General features: G+C 43.4%; 1 protein-coding gene across 1 annotated transcript in view; it reads left to right on the top strand.

Moving 5' to 3' along the window:
* Positions 1–2908: 2908 nt before the first annotated feature.
* Positions 2909–14108, top strand: part of MAL2 (mal, T cell differentiation protein 2) — a 33234-nt gene continuing 22034 nt past the window's right edge. The window contains exon 1 of the mRNA XM_019974021.2: positions 2909–3124. Coding sequence (XP_019829580.1) covers positions 2993–3124 — 132 coding nt within the window. The 5' untranslated portion in view covers positions 2909–2992. The remainder of the gene's footprint in view (positions 3125–14108) is intronic.

The following is a 14108-nucleotide window of genomic DNA, read 5'->3' as shown; positions in this document are numbered from 1 at the left end:
ACTGAGAAACAAAGAAGACAGATGGATGGAAGATGTCAACCTTCAAGAAAACAGAGGAGTGAAATTCCAAGCAATAAGGTGGTCCAGGTGTGATTCAGGTGTGGTTCAGCTCATTGAAGATAGCAAGAAGTTGTAAGGCAAAAAATTGTTGAAAGTGTCATGAATGTGAAGGATAACATCCCAAAACATGGGGTCTAAAAGAAGTCTGTGAGCAAGGTAAAGGTGATGTTGAGGATCAGTAAACCAGGGAAACAGGATGCGGAAAAACAGAAAAGTGAAGGTGTGAAGAGCTCACAGTCAACTGTATGGAGGAAGAGAGTGATGAGGGGCCGGGGTGAGATGAGTGCTTGTCTTTGCTTCCAAAGCTGCTGCCTTCATTAGAAGGAAACTGGTGTCATCAAGAGTAAACAGATCATGGTCATGGTCATGAGGGAAGAAAACCATTCTAGGGAGGAATCCATTTTTTAACAAATAATATGTCACAATAATAGAAGAGGTCTCAATGATGTATTTTTCATTCCGCTTGTCATTGAGGAAGCAGGAAGAAAGCAGGTATAGTCCAGGATGGCAGGGGATGCATGGAACAGCAAGGAGGGTGCTAGAAGAGACACAATGACGTTTTCCCCTTGGTGATAATTTTAAACAAGCACAATCAAGACTCTCTTCTAAGTCACTGAGCATATTGGAAACTTTAAAGTCATTTTATGCTTTGTTATTGTTCACTCATTTGTGTCCGACTCTTTGCGACGCCATGGGCTGCAGCACCCCAGGTTTCCCTGTTCTTCACCATCTCCTGGAGTTTGCTTAAACTCACATCCATTGAGTCAATGATGCCTTCTCCTCCTGCCCTCAGTCTTTCCCAGCATCAGAGTCGTTTCCAATTTTATGCTTATTCATTGAAATTTTGGGGGTCCATCACTATAGCTGCACATCCTCATGATGAATAATTTGAAGAGGTCTTCCTTTTGGACATACTTGAAGTGTTTACTGAGAGCTGTTTGGCAGTAAATAAAATAAAACAATCATGAAAGATCATTCCCTGACAGCCTGAGCCTGAAAACTCAAAGCGGGTTCATTGATCAAACCAACGAAATTTCCTATTAGATAAATGCCACACATTAAGTATCAGGAAGTGATGACATGAAGAGGTGGGAAGATAAAAGATCTACACAAAAGGTTTCACTCACACCCTGTTTTATGGTTTCTACTCTGATGCTGCCACCACACCTATGAGTTTCGCTTATTAGTATAATAAAGAGATAGAATGACTAAAATCTGATGACCAATGCATACAATTAAACACGGTTCCTCAAAGGCTAAACCTGACAGACAAGATTAGTATTCAATTAGTGTCTGATGATCTTGCCTAATACTTTTTCAGCCTGCTCAACATGTGTTTGTATGTTGCTGTGTGTAGCTTTGCTTATCTTCAGCTGATCTTTGAGAAAATTTATCTCCTCTCATTTATTTTACTTATAAAATATTGACATAAAGGCCAAATATAAAATGGAGATAAATTGGGGCAGGGAATTCAAACCATACATAGAATCTTAAAAAAAAAAAAAAAAAAATCCTTCTAAGTGTTTAAAAGAAAACAGCAGGGTCTTCTCTGGCGGTCCAGTGTTTAAGAAGCCACCTTGTAACACAGGGGGCCTAGGTTTGATCTCTGGTGGAGGAACTAAGATCCCACATGACTCTGCAGCAAATAAGACCTCCTGGGGCAACTACAGATTTCCTGCAAAACAAGGAAAGTTCCTGCATGATGCAGGAAAGATCCCGGGTGCCCCAAATGGGACCTGCTGCTGCTGCTGCTAAGTCGCTTCAGTTGTGTCCGACTCTGTGTGACCCCAGAGACAGCAGCCCACTAGGCTCCCCTGTCCCTGGGATTCTCCAGGCAAGAACACTGGAATGCGTTGCCATTTCCTTCTCCAATGCATGAAAGTGAAAAGTGAAAGTGAAGTCGCTCAGTCGTGTCCAACTCTTAGCGACCCCATGGACTGCAGCCCACCAGGCTCCCCTGTCCATGGGATTCTCCAGGCAAGAGTACTGGAGTGGGTTGCTACTGGGACCTGGTGCAGCCAAATAAATAAATGAATAGTTTTTAAAAAAACAGCAATTCATAAGTTTCAGTCAGGTGAAACCAATAAGTAAAGCTTTATGTGGAAAATATAACTTATGCAATTTCATGTCTACAGAACAGTGTGATGTGTGCATATGTAAAAATTAGAAAAATAGTCATCATCCTACCAGCTACCATTTAAAGAGCGCTTACCTGGAGTTTACTATTTTCATGTTGTATCATGTAATTCAGACATCCATATAGAGCAGATAACCTCAACCCCATTCCACAGATGAGCACATCACTGGCATGCAAAGCAGCTGGTTCCCTGCCCGACATCCATCGCCAACAGATGTTGGCGCTGACCCATCTGACTCCACCAGGCGACAATGTCCTAGTGGTGTTTTTAAAATCCCACAAGAGTCCCATTTAAAATTGATCCACTCCCTTTTTTAGGTGTGACTGATGACCTTGATTTTACCTTGAGTCGCAGCTCTAAGACCTGATTTGTAGTTACATTGAGGAAAGTGGGATAGGGAAGCTGTGAGAGTTGGGGGGACAGGTGAAAGAAAACAGGTGGAAACTACGGGGAGGGAGACTAAGGGGAGCAAATAAAGAGTAGGGAAGTGGAGCCAGGAGCGCTGGCCGCTGGGTGGCACAGGGGACCGGGAGAACGGGCGCCGGAAGAATCGGGCCAGGTGGCCGCCGCACCTGTGCACGTGACCCGCGCAGGCGCAGTGGCGGAGGCGCGCTCACCTGGGCCCACGTGACGGGGCGGGGCCCGGCCTGGCCGAGGACGGCGCGGCCACGCCCCCCTCCCTCCCGAGCGGCGCGCCAGGACCCGGCGGGCCCGAGCGGCGGCGGCGGCGGGAGCCCGGGAGGCGGAGGCGGGCGGAGGGAGGTGGCGGCGCGCGGAGACGCAGCAGCGGCAGCATGTCGGCCGGCGGAGCACCAGTTCCGCCGCCCCCGAATCCCGCCATGTCCTTCCCCGCGCCGCGGGTCACCCTGCCCGCCGGCCCCGACATCCTGCGGACCTACTCGGGCGCCTTCGTGTGCCTGGAGATTGTAAGTGGGGCAGCCTGGGCGAGGGTTGCGCCCTGGGTGGCGAGGACGGGCGGCCGCATCCTGAACCCCGGGAGCTGTCTCCCTCTGCGTGGTACCCCGGCTCCCGTCCCCCCGACGTGGCCTCCTCCGGCGCTCCTACCGGGGTCTTCCCGGTGCCCAGCGCAGCCCGCATCTGGGCGGCGGCGCCACCGCCCGGGCCCTCTCGCCTGGCACCTGTTACGCGGCAACCTGCTCCTCCGCTGGCGACAGAAATGGTCCCGGGAGAGCGATCAGGAGGCCTCGCGGGGCCGAGGATTGGGGACTTGAAGAGTAGACGGGCTATTTGGGTTTGGGGGTACCGTCGGAGACTCCAGGAGGCTTGCCCGGGGTGGGAGGCGCGCGGGGCTGGAGGCCTCGCCTGTTGCTACCTGCCATTTTATTGGGTGGTGCAAGGTGTAGCCGATGACTGAGTGACCAGGAGGCCGCCAGGATGTGGAAAGCGGGAGCGGGAGGTACCAGAAAGAGGAGGAGGAAGGCTAAAGACCTGGGCACTTTTTTGGGGGGTTTTAGTTTTCTCGTTTTGCCACTCTGAGCGCCCTTTGGATCCGGAGAGGAGCAGGGCTCAAGAAGCAGAGCAGGGGAAAGGTGAAGCACAGACGGTTGCCCTTGGCAGTAGCTAATCCAGTGAACTGAGGCTGGTAGGGGAAAGGTACAGACGTGGCTGTCAAGTTCCTAGCTGCCTGCCTTTGCGCCTCTCCCTTCCTCGTCTACCTTTGAGACTCAGCCCAGTTCCTTGGGCTTAGGTGACCGTCGAGTTATCCGGCCTGTCATGCAGGCTTTTTGGGCTGCAGACTTGAACTTTTAAAACGTCATTTTATGGAGTTGGGAGGTTTTGAAGCTCGCTAGGAAAAATGTGCAAATATAAATTAGGCAACCTGGGGTTGCATCATGCCCTGAGAACGGCAAATACAGAGGGGAACGTTCGCGAGTCGGCGCCTTTTCTGCAGGCGGGATTTGTTTGCTCGCTTTGGGGAGTTTTCCTTTCGTCCCCTCAACCCCCTCCTTTGCGCTTGCATAACCTGGATTTGGGTCGCTTCGGTTTCACTTTTGTGCTTGCGGGGCTGGGACGCCTGGTGAGCATTGGTTTTCCGCCCTATTGTGCTAAGGCACCCTAAGTTAGGTTTTAGCTCAGATTTGAATCTGAAAAAGGAGACAAGTTTCAGGCTTTAACATCAGTAATCGGATCGTGACTACGAGGCTGGAAGAGGCCGATTTGAGTCTGTGCCCGGTTTGGAAGTATCTGAATACCTTGGGATGAGGGACGGGCATCCAGGTGAGAAGAGCCGGGAAAGGGTGGCTTTGTGCGGTCTGCACCGCTAGGCCAAGGGAGACAGTGTAGACCAGTGAGGCCTGGCAAGAAAGAATTCACAGGTTTTGAGCCAATTGAGTTTGCTATTCTTCAAACTCCAGTTGTTTGCATACCTCTGTCAGAAATTTTTGCCATATCCACTTGTTCTAGAATTTTCAGATTGTGCACTTAAATGCATTTACCTTCTGCACTTCAGAACCTTATCGTACCCTCATCCTAAGCATTAAAAACATGAATTCTCAAATGTGATATGCTGGTTATATTTTTCTAATATTTATTCAAATAGATACTTGTAAATATATGCATATGTATGTATATACAGGCTTCCCAGGTGGTGCTAGTGGTAAAGAACCTGCCTGCCAATGTAGGAGATGTAAATTCAATCCCTGGCTTGGGAGCATCCCCTGGAGGAGGGCACGGCAACCCATTACAGTATTCTTGCCAAAGAATCCTGTGAACAGGGGAACCTGGCAGGCTACAGTCCATGGGGTCACAAAGGGTTGGACAAGAATGAAATGACTTAGCAGAGCAGAGCAGGTACATGTATATGTAACCATATGTGACATAAATATATGTATATATATGCAAAGAAGGCTTATCCCTGTGCTATCAAATCACATGCCATCTCAAGAACCACCTGAGTTTATGTGACACTTTCTGGAAACTCTGCTTAATTCTGAGGGAAAAAAGTGGAAAATGATTTATTCTATTTCCTCTCTCCCACCCCAGTATCCTCTTTATTTATCTAACCCAGTGGTTCTCAACTCCCGCCATACTTAATTGCTCAGGCAGATTATCAAAATAGTCCCTAGGCCAGACTAATTAAATCAGACTCTCTAGGGGAGCACCTCAAGTCCATGAGGTTTTTCAAAATCTCCTCAGAGGTACTAATGCAGTCTTGGCTGAGAACCACCAAGGGAGACCTTTATGGGACTCTGTTGACAAGAAGCCTCTCTCCCTGCTAGAACTTTTGCTTCACTCCATTCCAGGAGAAGTCCCAGACTTCTGGATATTTCAATCCAAGAAATATCCAGTCTCTTTCCTCTTGTCTCTTCATTTCCTCTGGCTTCGTATCCCACAAGCACTTCTAGGGTCCTTATCTAGATAGAACGTCATCACTTCCGAAAGCCACTTGCATTTAATTTTCACTTGTTATGGCCAAATATCTTGATAGGTTTAAATCTGAGCCCCCCATTACCTTTCACGTGATAGCAACATCCCTCCTTCCCAACCCAACCCATGAAAAATAAAAGGACTAAAATATTTCAGTGGAATTGGTGACCTTAGAGAAAGCAGAGACCACATTGGAACCAAAGTATAGCTCCTTCTTGACCCTCATCATGTACCACGTAGTGCTGTTGGATTATGTGCTTTAAGAGCGCTGAGATGGAGACCACCTTGGTCCCCTCTTCCTATCTAGAAAGTCCACACTGAGAAGGTGTGGACAGACATGAGCAAAGGAGACATTTTTAAAGCACCCTTGGTCCTTGATTTCTTAATTTCCCTCTAATGTTCTGATCCCTTGAAATTGTTGAGTCTCCCATGGCTCCTCTTCAGAAATTTCTCTGTAAATTAATGTGAGAAGTAGTTCTAAACACTGATGATCTCCTTTCTGGGGAGGCCTTATTTGAGCTCCTGAGAGGTTTCTAAATATGCCCAGACCCCTTAATTTTGACCTTTTATCAGATCTACCTGTCCTTGCAATTTCTTTATGTCCAGTGCTGTCAAAACTGAACACTTGAAAACCAAACCTGACAAAGATGGGCTGGACTATCAATCATTGATGAAACCATGATCTTGGAGTTCATGTCTCACACTAAGCAGTAACTTTGCTCCGATAATTTTATTTCAATTCACCTTATTATACCATATTCACAGTCTCTCAAGTGTAAGGCAGTTGTTGGGGAGATAACTCAAAAGATACAGGTATTGTCAGCCTCCATGCACCAGGTAAAGTAGTTTATAGTGCTGGGTTCCCAGGTGGAGATAGTGCAACTCTTAGACACCTAAGTCGTCCTCCTCTGGCATTTTGCACTCAGCTGTACTTACCAACATGTGCTTGCTATGAAGAGTTTAATACTAAGTTAGTTTTGCAAAGCAAAGCTTTTTAGTTTAAGATGGGAACCCTTCAAAAGTTATCATTTTCAAAATCTAATGCTTTGATTCAGTGGTTCCTGAATTAATGTTTTCCAAATTATTCACCAGGTAATTAGTGAATATCTATTGTGTACAAGACATCATTCTAGGAACAAAGATGTTTAGACCCTGCCTCATCTGAAAGAGCTTGTAACCTGGTTGAGAGGATATGTCCCCAAATAACTACCATTCAGGGAATAAAGACTCAACCATGGAAAGTGAACTATAGGCAAAACACTCTCTAGGCAGGTCTGTTTAGGAAGATGCCATTGGAGCATCTGAACTTTTGGGCTGAGCAAGCTGTTTTCGGTTCTTGTCCTTAATGAGCTTGTCTTGTATTAATATAATGCACAAGAAGATCAGAAGTACGAATGTATTACACATGGAAAATAGTAAAGGTCGTTATCGTACTCAGTGTGTTTCACAGTTTCAGTTCAGTTCAGTTCAGTCCAGTCAGTCAGTCGTGTCCGACTCTTTGCAACCCCATGAATCGCAGCACGCCAGGCCTCCCTGTCCATCACCAACTCCTGGAGTTCACTCAGACTCACATCCATCGAATCAGTGATGCCATCCATCGTCATCCACTGAAACTCACAGTTTCAGTGTTTAGGAAACCATCTGCACTCCCCCAGGATAATCCTGAACATCTCTCTTTATGTGAGATAGTCTAGGACTCTTATTCATAGGCTTCCAACTGCAGTGTTTAGGATGCCACAATAATTTTCATGTATTCCACAAATGATTAAGAACTAGCTATGTATCACACCTTCTTTTATGCCCTGAAAATAGGACAATTAACATAACTCCTTCTCTTAAAAGAAATTCCTATACAGTGAAGTACAAGCCGGGAGAGAATTATAATGCTATGTTTGAAGTGATAAAATTGGTCTATGAAAAGTACTGTTTAAAAACAGGGTGGAGTACATCTGGCCACTGGGAAGGTCATATAAGGCAGCTTCAATGGGACGGTGACGTTTGAGTTTAATCTGAAAGTATGCGTAGAGGTTCAATAGACAGAAAAAAAATGGGAAAGAGAATTCCAGATAGAAACGAGAATATGTGCAAACCCCAGAGACAAGAAAGACCATGGCATAGAGGTCCTGGCAACAATTAGTGTTTTTCAATGTTTGTTTTTTTACATGACTCATGGGAAGGTGGCAGGGAAGGAAAAAGGGCAGGTAGAGTTCAAGATGTGGTTTGCTGAGAAATGGTCAGCCAAGGCATAACATTTATTCTGTCTGTGATGGGGAGCTGCTGAAGGACAGAGATAAACTTGATCAGACTTGTGTTGTAGAAATCTTTGAGTAGTGAAGGTTGGTCATAATGCAGAGAGATTGAAGGCAGGGATGATAGCTAAGGGGCTTACTGCAGTAGTTTGGATGAGGGATAATGCAAACCAGAAGTATGACAAAGAAAAGAAGCAGAGAAGAGACAGAGACTTGATGTTTAGAAGGTCAACCATGATGTAAAGTTGTGACGTGGCCTGAAATGATCCTAGACCAAACTTGAGTATAATATATAACACAGAGGAATTATACCAGAAAAACAAAATGTTAATGAAAGGATGATGGGGAGGGATGGGCTTATGCAGCAGGCATGTGCAGTCATGCAGATAAATTTATGACAAGGATTTCAGGTTATTTTCAACCCACAGCTTTGACTGTAGATGGACTAACACATAAATGTTTCACTGTGTAGAGTTTTCCTCTCTTGCCCAGAAAATAGATAATGGTTGCAAAGGGACGTTGTGTGTCTGCAGTGGTGAAGATGGGGCTATCTGTGAGTATATTTCCCTGTGTAGGTGCTAAGTCACTTCAGTAGTGTCCGACTCTGTGCGACCCCATAGACGGCAGCCCACCAGGCTTCCCTGTCCCTGGGATTCTCCAGGCAAGAACACTGGAGTGGGTTGCCATTTCCTTCTCCAGTGCATGAAAGTGAAAAGTGAAAGTGAAGTCACTCAGCCATGTACAACCCTCAATGACCCCATGGACTGCAGCCTTCCAGACTCCTCCGTCCATGGGATTTTCCAGGCAAGAGTGCTGGAGTGGGGTGCCATTGTGTTAAAAGGATTTTAATTCTTAGGTAAGATTTTTCCTTTGCCTCTGAGTTGAGAATCTCTATCCATGAGAAAGGAGTCTTTAAAACTTCATAAGAGAAAAAAAAAAGCCCCTGCCAAAGATTATTTTCAGCAGTCATTTGCCCTGATTGGCAGCTCCCTAAGAAATATGAAGAACTGAAATATGGGAAACTTTAAACCAAGTTGCTGAAAACCTTGACCTTGAGCTCCAAAGGAAAAGGTAAAGGAGAGATTTGTCTTGTGGAGTCCGATAGAAATGTTGTACCTAGTGGCAGGAGCCGGGGACAGAGTGTGTCTGCATTGATACAACTGAAGAGGAAAGACTGTGTAATGACAGGGGACAGGAGCCAGGCTGGTGTACCCAATACCACGCATGTGCAGTACTTAACAAACGCTGTGTGATTGTTCTGTAGGACACATTGAAGAGTGTGTGAAAATATTTCAGAGAAACTGTCTGGAGCTGGGAAGGGCAGCTTTGAAGTATGCCTGCTCAAAGTCTTGTCCAATTTCTTTTTTTTTTTTTATAACAAGTTAGTTGTTTTTATTTTTTTTAATTTTATTTTATTTTTAAACTTTACAATATTGTATTGGTTTTGCCAAATATCAAAATGAATCCGCCACAGGTATACATGTGTTCCCCATCCTGAACCCTCCTCCCTCCTCCCTCCCCATACCATCCCTCTGGGTCATCCCAGTGCACCAGCCCCAACAGCAGATAAATGGGTAAGAAAGCTATGGTACATATACACGATGGAGTATTACTCAGCCATTAAAAAGAATTCATTTGAATCAGTTCTAATGAGATGGATGAAACTGGAGCCTATTATACAGAGTGAAGTAAGCCAGAAAGAAAAACACCAATACAGTATACTAACACATATATATGGAATTTAGAAAGATGGTAACAATAACCCTGTATACGAGACAGCAAAAGAGACACTGATGGACTCTGTGGGAGAGGGAGAGGGTGGGAAGATTTGGGATAATGGCATTAAACATGTATAATATCATGTATGAAACGAGTCACCAGTCCAGGTTCGATGTGCAATACTGGATGCTTGGGGCTTGTCCAATTTCTTTCTAGAAGAAAGGAAACATTTTATTAAAAAAAATTTTATTTATATTGTTGTGTGAAAATTGTATAACTCTTCATATAGAATTCATTCACAGTGCTTTTCAGTCTGTTATATTCTTCTGCTTCTCTGTATATTCTTGCTATTAATTTTTGAGAGTTTGATATTGAAATTCCAACTAAAAATCTTAATTTATCTACTTAAAAAATAATTGATATATATATATATATATAGTGGAACTATATGTAACCTTGTTCTGTATCTTCCAAGTCTCCTGTAAATGTGTTATCATACTTTCATAATTAAAAAAAAATAAGAAAAGAAAATAGTAAAAACTAAATGGAAAAATCTAGGTGCTGTAAGTATTCACTGTAAAATTCAGTCTTCTTTTCTTTATGATTTTTTTTTATAATAAAACATTGGAGAGGAAACAAAAAAATTTTTTACTGAAATATAGATAGTTGATTTACAGTGTTGTGTTAGTTTCATACAAACAGCAAAGTGATTCAGTTATACATATATATAAGTATTGTTGCTGTTGTTTACTCACTAAGTCATAGCCAACTCTTTGTGACCCCATGGACTGTAGCACATCAGCTTCTCTGTCCATGGGATTTCCCAGGCAAGAATTGTGGAGTGTGTTGCCATGTCCTTCTCCATATATCAGTGTACATATTTTTTTTTACATTCTCTTTCATTATAGGTTATTACAGGATATTGAGTATAGTTCCCTGTGCTATGCAGTAGGTCCTTATTGATGCTCTGTTTTGTATAGTAGTATATATATTTTAATCCCAATCTCCTAATTTATCCTTCCACACTTTCCCATTTGGTAACCATAAGTTTGTTTTCTACATCTGTGAGTCCATTTCTGTTTTGTAAGTAAGTTCATTTTTAGCGTTTTTGAGATTCCACATATAAGCAGTATCATGTGATACTCATCTTTCTCTTTCTGGCTTACGTCACTTAGTACGATCACCTCTAGGTCCATCCATGTTGCTGCAAATGGCATTATTTTATTCTTTTTATGGCTGAGTCCATTGTGTGTATTAACCACATCTTCTTTATCCATTTGTCTGTCAATGAACACAGATTCCGTGTCTTAGCGATTGTTGATAATACTGCAATGAATATTTGGGTGCATTTATCTTTTCAAAATATGGTTTTCTCAGGATATTTGTCCAGGAGTAGGATGGCTAGATTATATGGTATCACTATTTTTAGTTTTTTAAGGAACCTCCATTCTGTTCTCCATGGTGGATGTACCAATTTACATTCCCAACAACAGGGTAGGAGTGTTCCTTTTTCTCCACACCTTCTCCAGCACTTATTATTGCCCAACATCTAAAATGTCATGACTCTTCTTCAGGAGCTTATAGTTTACTTGACTTTCCTGTGTCCTATTTTATATGAAAAGGGCCATGCCCTTGAATAGTCACCAGAGATGACATTCCTAACTTTTGTGTAATAGCTTTCAGAAGAAGGGGGATAAAAAGAAAGATAAGAGGCAATGACTTGTACAGTCCTTGTTGATGCTAAAGCATTGGTATTTCTGCATGAACATTTTAACCTGGAGGATAACTTGCTACCTATAAACATATGAAAAACAGATTTTAAAAATCAAGGGAAATTATAAATAAGAATAAAAAAGAGCCAGAACATACATCTTCCCTATAATATGGGCTTTCCATTTTAGGGTTAGTAAATGGCAACCCACTCCAGTATTTTTACCTGGAGAATCCCAGGGACGGCGGAGCCTGGTGGGCTGCCGTCTATGGGGTTGCACAGAGTCGGACACCACTGGGGCGACTTAGCAGCAGCAGCAGCAGCAGCAACAGCTATTTGAGAAACCAAAATGGAAGTTTAGGTCAGATGGACAAGGAAAAAGTCTAATTCTTGATGACACTGTCAAATGTATTTTTAAATCTTTCAAATGTAAATTGAAATAGCAAATCCTCATTTGCATTAGGTCTTTTCTGTAGATGTCATTTCTTGTTGCTTCTCAGAATTTGTCCTTTTTTTCCCCGATTAAAAACAAAACAAACGAAACACCTTGACAATGTTTGCTTCTGAGAACTGTACCAGGGCTAGTCCAGGAACAGTTTGAATGGAAATCAGCATGGTGAGAAGGCAGATGGTGATTGATGGAGAGGAGCCAGGGTAGATGGGGCAAGGCACAAGACAGGCACTACTTTGGTCACTCGTCCCATGGCCATTGCAGTAGAATAGGTAAACTGAATAAAATCTTGGGCTCAAATGAAGAATTAGAAAGAAGATTGAAAGAGGTATCATGAGCTAGATTTCAAAAGGTGCCAGCTTCCCCATAACTTGCCACCCTAGGCTCCTAAGATCTTGTACGAGGCTGTGGGTGTTGCCAATAATAACTTAAAATTTGAGAAGGACATGTTCCTGCTTCCCAAGTCTTCATGCCTATTTTTGAACACCCACCATGTACCAAGGAATGAGCCAAGCTCCAGACAGCAGTGTGTTCCCAGCGTCTCAAGCTGCTCCTCTGGAGCAATGTCCTCTAGAACCATCTATTAAACACACTGGTGAGTTTCCTTCATTTCAAAGAGAATGCAATTGAGCATCCTCAGTATAAAGTGCTGGCCTGGGTTCTGAGCATACAGAGATGTTTAGGCAATGTGGCCGACTCTGACCTCACAATCCAGTGGGCAAAACATGCATGCGAGCCTCTGATTTCAACCATTCAGGGAAGTCTTTCTGTTAAGACTTGGTAGCAGAGTTTTGTTATCCAACAAAAAGTCTCAAGGCAGCATGCTGGGCAGAAGCATGGACCAGTGTGATGGCCTCTTTGTATGCAGGGGAAGAAAGGCAGAGGCTGCAGTGCAGAGAGAGAGCAGCAGGGAAAGGAGCACCGCAGGGGAGAGGGTGAGCTTGGAGAGGCTGACAGGAGTCTCCCCCGTGCTATCTCCACTGGACTGCAGTCATGTCGTGAATGACTTTGCACTTTTATGGGCTGCCTTGTAAATACATCTATCAGTTATTGTATCTGTTGACTGAAGTATATTCCACTTAAAAACATTCTTTGGAACACATGTTGTATATAAAACAGAGTTATAGGTGATCTAGTCACTAGAAGATAAATAGTCTGAACATGTTAAACGTCCTTTAACCATATTGTTTCATGTGCAGGAACCCGATTGGTCGGCATCCATTGAAATAGGAGAGATTATCAAGAAGATAAGGTGTTCTGAACTTTTGGAGGGCCTCAAACCCCTTTGTGATTCTGATGGACATTGAAGACTATATATGACTGTATACAGAAGACTGTATACAGAAAAAATGTATATGCACTTACCTACACAATTTGATATGATTTTGGAGAATCAGTCTGGCCCTTTCCCCCAAGCCAATCCATGGCCAAATTACAAAAACTCTGCTCTGGAATAAACATTAGACTTTTGGGGGCTGGAATAGCATAATGTTAAGAGTATAAGTTCAGATCCCAGGACTAATATTTATTAACTGTATGATTTAGAGAAAGTTATTAATGACTCTATCTTGAATAGCTTATCTATAAAATGGGAATAATAATAGTGCTTATCTCTCAGTGTTTGTAAGGCTTAAGTTGGTACAAATAAAACCCTCAGAACAGTGCTTGGAACACAAGAGCTAGGTAAATACTAGCTCATATTTCTCTTAGCCTCATCAGCTTTAACCTCATATGTAAGCCAGGTTGGGAGACGTTTTTTTCCTCTAGGCATTCTGGTTTTTTCATTCCACTGATATAAAGTGATGAAATGTCCAATATGTAAATAGTAGGGAAATTGGAAAGAGAGGGTTATGCATTACATACAGAAAGTTCACAGTATTGAAGTGTTTCTCCTTAGGGGCAGTCTGACCAGCCCTTCATACCTTCAGCTTCACTTACCTTTTCCTGGTCTCATTCCAAATATTGACCGAAAATAGGTCAGCATAGAAATTGGCCTGTTTATTTAGTGAATAATAAGAGTATACTAAGATGAAGGTGTCAAAGTGGTTTGGAAATTATTAGCTAAGTTGTCGGAGGGCATGTTTAAAAGCACGCTGTTAGGAAATAAGTGACATTTGAAAAGAAAAAGGGTGTTTGCAAAAGGCATCCTTTGGGGACATAGGAAGGCCATCCAAATAGGAACCAAGTTGAGAAGCCTGTAATCCATGCAGCCAGAATTATCAGTTACTCAAGACCATGGTTTCCCGTGGGGTTACGTATTTTTGTCTGTCCACAGTTTCTAGTGAAAACATGTTTTAGCTCCAACTGTGAGGGTTCAGTTTGGTGTGATGTGTGGATGAATGCTTGCCTGGTTTTCTTATGGCAAGGCTTCAGCCAGGTCACACCCTCTGGCC

This window comes from Bos indicus, chromosome 14 (genome assembly GCF_029378745.1).
Source record: "Bos indicus isolate NIAB-ARS_2022 breed Sahiwal x Tharparkar chromosome 14, NIAB-ARS_B.indTharparkar_mat_pri_1.0, whole genome shotgun sequence".
In the NCBI taxonomy this organism is placed as follows: Eukaryota; Metazoa; Chordata; class Mammalia; order Artiodactyla; family Bovidae; genus Bos; species Bos indicus.
Note: the sequence above shows the minus strand (reverse complement) of the source record. Positions and strands in the feature narration are given on the sequence as shown.